Below are 4,209 nucleotides of genomic sequence, written 5' to 3'. Positions count from 1 at the left end.
TTTTTTTGTTTGTTTGTTTGTTTTGACTGAGAAATTTCCTTGCGTCCCAAAAACGCACATTGTTTGGAACTGTGCGTCCTGTGGGTTAATTTTGCGTCTCGGACACGGGACGCAGAGGTAACGAGATGGCTGATCTCTAAACATTCTCTGAGTACTACTATTATTACCACTCCCACTAATACTACATTAATTAGTTTAATACCTTCAACTTCACAATAATAATAAAAAATAATTAAATCAACCATGATTTTAAACTATGTATTATCAATATTCATTATTCCAAACATGAGAAAGCATTTACCAAAAACATAACTGGAATCGAGCAAAAGGACTCCAAATCCCAACGGCCAAACCCGGAAGTGAAGTGCCGGCATTATTGACTCCAGCTGTAACGCAAATTACTTGGTTCAAACAAACATTATAGTGCCACCGCAGAAACGTGATGACTGTGCAAAAATAACTACATAAAAGACACCACTGTTCCAGAAAGACTTTACACGTTATTTAAACTGCCGATCGCGAATGGAACAAACCGTGATTGAAACTAACTGTGATGCCGCTCTTTATTCGTTGCGCTAACGGTCACCTGTCAGTGGCAGACCCGCCCCTTTTAAAGCGCCAGTGTAAACCATCAATATGCGTTTCTCTGGATGGAATTTATTTGATTTCTTCGTGGTTTTTGCGATCCTCGGTCCCATTTTATACCTGTGGACAAGTGATTCGAGGCTCTAATCCCTTATTGTGTCCGAGGACCGGCAACCCGAGGCCAAGGCCAAGGCCAAGGACTTGACTCCCAAGGCCAAGGCCAAGGCCAAGGAATTGACTTCCAAGGCCAAGGCCAAGGACCAAGGACCGACCTTCGGTCCTCGAGCCGGTCCTTGGCCTCGAGGACACATCCCTGGTCATTACTACAGTATACTAGACATTTTAGAGACCGTCATGATTCCTTCTGCTGAGAATCTGCATCGGAGATGCCTATTTAATCTTCCAGCAGGAAAGACCCCTACCCATACCACCAGAAGCACCAAAACCTGCTTTGATGCCGATGCCATCACAGTGCTTGACAGGCCAGTCAACTCACCCAACCTAACCCCCATTGAAAATGTTATGGTGCATTATCAAGAGGAAAATCCAGGCCACCAGATCCAAAACCAAAGAGGAGATCACAGGAAGCATCAAGGAAATCTGGGCTTCCATAACTCCCTGGCAATGCGACAGGCCGACTGCATCAATGCCATGGCGCACCAAGGCAGTGATTAAGGTAAAGAGATTCCCAACAAAGTATTGAAGATTCACATATCATTTTGAAAATACCATATTTCGATTGATTTAATGTGGATCTAATCTCTTTTCCTGAAAAAACTGACAAGTACATGGTGTCTTCTTCACAGTTGTCACATTTTTTGAATTCCTGTTTTTAGGAGTTTGGCGAGCTGAAAGCCCAAATTCAGAAAAAAATAAATGAATTCTTGAAATCATTTCAATTGTGGAATCTGAATCCATAGTCTATGGAAGTTCAACGTTTTGAATGGAATTACAAAGATAAATCATTTACATGATCTTCAAATTTCTTGTAAAGGATGTGCATCTTTTGCAACACAGCTCCAGGAATTTTTCTGACTCACTTCATGTCCAACTAATGTACACATAAATTATAAAGTTATACTAATTTCGTGTCATTGTCAGTTAAATGCACCAATATTTTTCTACAATTTCACACCTTAGGGTTGTTGGCGTCAAATAGGCCTGTTGAGAGCCCAATCAGGAGAGCATTGTGCTGCTTGGAGCGCATCGGTGAGACTGAGCGTGAGCGGGATGCAAGAGAAGAAGAGGACTCATCCACCGAAGACTGCGCCGAGAATAGGACAAGAGCAGATGTGCGTCTGTGAGCTGGAGAGCACAACTTCATAAGCAGGGGCTCTTCTCCCTGTGATACACCTGCACAGGGATAGAGAAGAATGACAATTAGTATTTACGATATATAAAATGTCACATGAAATGCCTTTGATGGACAAACTATGACTATTAAGTGCTGCCTCACCCTCTTTCCCTGCTGCTGCTCCTTGGTTTGTATTGACCTCTGGCAGCCTGTAAAAAAACATCACTTTAAATGGTCAACAAATTAAGACTTGCGTCAAGATGGCACAGATGAGGGCGACTGCTGGTGCACCTAATCCAGGTGCTTACTGATTTACTGAATGCACAGTTGAAATCGTTCATCCAAACACTTCTCTGTCCATCAGATGGACAGAGTGAAATATTCTGCAAAAATCTAGGCTGTGTCTCATGACCAACAACAAAACCTGGTGAGACTGTAGGAACGTAGTGCCCCGCGTGCGCACGCACGCACACACGCATACTCTCCTGGGCACCTATTTTACCTCCGGTGTTAAATCCTTAATTTTATGGCAGCGGCAGCTCATCTGTGAGAACTTGCTCTCTAAACCTACAGGAGCATTGCTTGTGCGTGCAACACAAATTACACAGCGGAAGGCGAGGTGAATTTTTCCTTGAGGGATTATAATAGCAGGATATTAATTAAAAAAATATATTATGATCAACATTATATTTCACCATATCTTGAGATATATTAAGCAACTGCTGCTAGCTACCAAACTATCCATTGCAATGACGCTTTCATTGTTGCCTTGGAACTTTAACACAATTACAAACACAATTATAAACTTAAAACCACATCCATCTCTCATGCAAACACTTCCTTTCTGTGGATGAACTCAACATTTTTTATATGTGCTTTGAGAAGACCAAGGCCGCCATAAAACCTCCACATTACACTCAAAAGGGAGAACTCAAGAAGGTGAATTTCAGGAAGGCTACCAATCCGAATGGGATTAAGGGACGAATCCTCAGAACCTGTTCAGACAAAGCAGCCCCCATGTTCACAAGAATCTTCAGTATATCCCTCCCCCTAATGCGTGATTTTCACAACTGTTAGGAACGTTTCAGCATTATCCTTGTATTCCTAAAACCGAATAAAAAAAACTGTTTAAATGGCCAGAGCCGAGAGAGACAGAGACAGAGACAGACAGAGAGAGAGAGAGAGAGAGAGAGAGAGAGAGAGAGAGAGAGAGAATGAGAGAGTGAGAATGAGAGAGAGACTGCATAAACTCTATTTCTGTGTATCACAGCGTTCATACAGTGTGTGCTTTTGTTGTAAATAAACGTGAGGGCACTGCCGTGACTATTGTAGAATTTACACTGTATTGTTTCCAAAATATAGTTTCGTATAGACGGGGAGTAGGGCTTGTTTTAAGTTGGATAGCATTGCAGCAGTGCCTAAATAAGCCCACAAAATCTAATAATACATTTCACATGAATTGTCACACGTGACAGACCATTTGAACATCTTAACATAGACTAGAGCAACCACGACTATATTAGAGCTGACCTGCCTGTCTGTGATCTGCCAGAGGTGACAAAGTTAAAATGCAGTTGACTTTTTTTTTTTACATATAGTGAAACTCCTCTACAACAAAATCATGTTTGCAGCAAGAAATTTTTCACAACAGGGGGTTTTTCACTGGAGCAAATTTGATCTCAGATGTAAGCACACACACACCCACACCCACACACAAACGTATGTATACTCTATTTTTATTCCAATCGTGCATAAGTATGAGCACACAATTATTTGACACTTCATATTGTCAGTGTAGAAAGAAAAAAAGGGAAAGAAATTGCGAAATTTACGATCAGCATTCACTTTCACTTACATCAATTTCTTGGATAATGTCTTTTATTTTGCTTGCTCCGTCTTTCATTTTGATCACTTTTACCCTCTCTTCCAGCATCAGAGCTCTTCTTGTCTTAGCTGGTTGAAATCCAAATGTCCGTTTTGTAGCCATTTTAGCAATGCCATGTCCATCCTCGTCTGAATCTAACAATAACAAATACTTCCTTTTAGGCCAGCCACGGGACGCTTCGTAGTCCTTGATGGCCATAGTTAGTTCTCGAAGCGCTTCTCTCTCATTAGCGCCCCAGTTAGCATAAGGTTTTTAGCCTTCGAGAGCTAACTATGGCCATCGAGGACTACGAAATGTCCGAGTGGCTGTTTTTAGCATGATAACAAGCAAAGCATTCAAGGAAACGTTTGTTTATTTGAATGTCCGTCGAGCCATAAGCAATTTACTCTGAGCAGCTAATCGGATGCTACGGATCTAGCTTCAGTATCTACACACATAGACACTG

The 4,209-nt window shown here is 41.6% G+C and overlaps 1 protein-coding gene across 9 annotated transcripts in view; it reads right to left on the bottom strand.

Moving 5' to 3' along the window:
• Positions 1 to 4,209, bottom strand: part of nek1 (NIMA-related kinase 1) — a 73,213-nt gene that overhangs the window by 7,979 nt on the left and 61,025 nt on the right. For all 9 annotated transcript variants that reach the window (XM_019868689.1, XM_019868695.1, XM_019868696.1 and 6 more), the window contains 2 exons: positions 2,042 to 2,088; positions 1,721 to 1,938 (listed from right to left, as the gene is read on the bottom strand). In XM_019868689.1, coding sequence (XP_019724248.1) covers positions 1,721 to 1,938; positions 2,042 to 2,088 — 265 coding nt within the window. The remainder of the gene's footprint in view (positions 1 to 1,720; positions 1,939 to 2,041; positions 2,089 to 4,209) is intronic.

Source organism: Hippocampus comes, unplaced genomic scaffold, assembly GCF_001891065.2.
Source record: "Hippocampus comes isolate QL1 unplaced genomic scaffold, H_comes_QL1_v1.1 scaffold233, whole genome shotgun sequence".
Lineage (NCBI taxonomy): Eukaryota > Metazoa > Chordata > Actinopteri > Syngnathiformes > Syngnathidae > Hippocampus > Hippocampus comes.
This window is presented reverse-complemented; position numbering and strand designations above follow the sequence as displayed.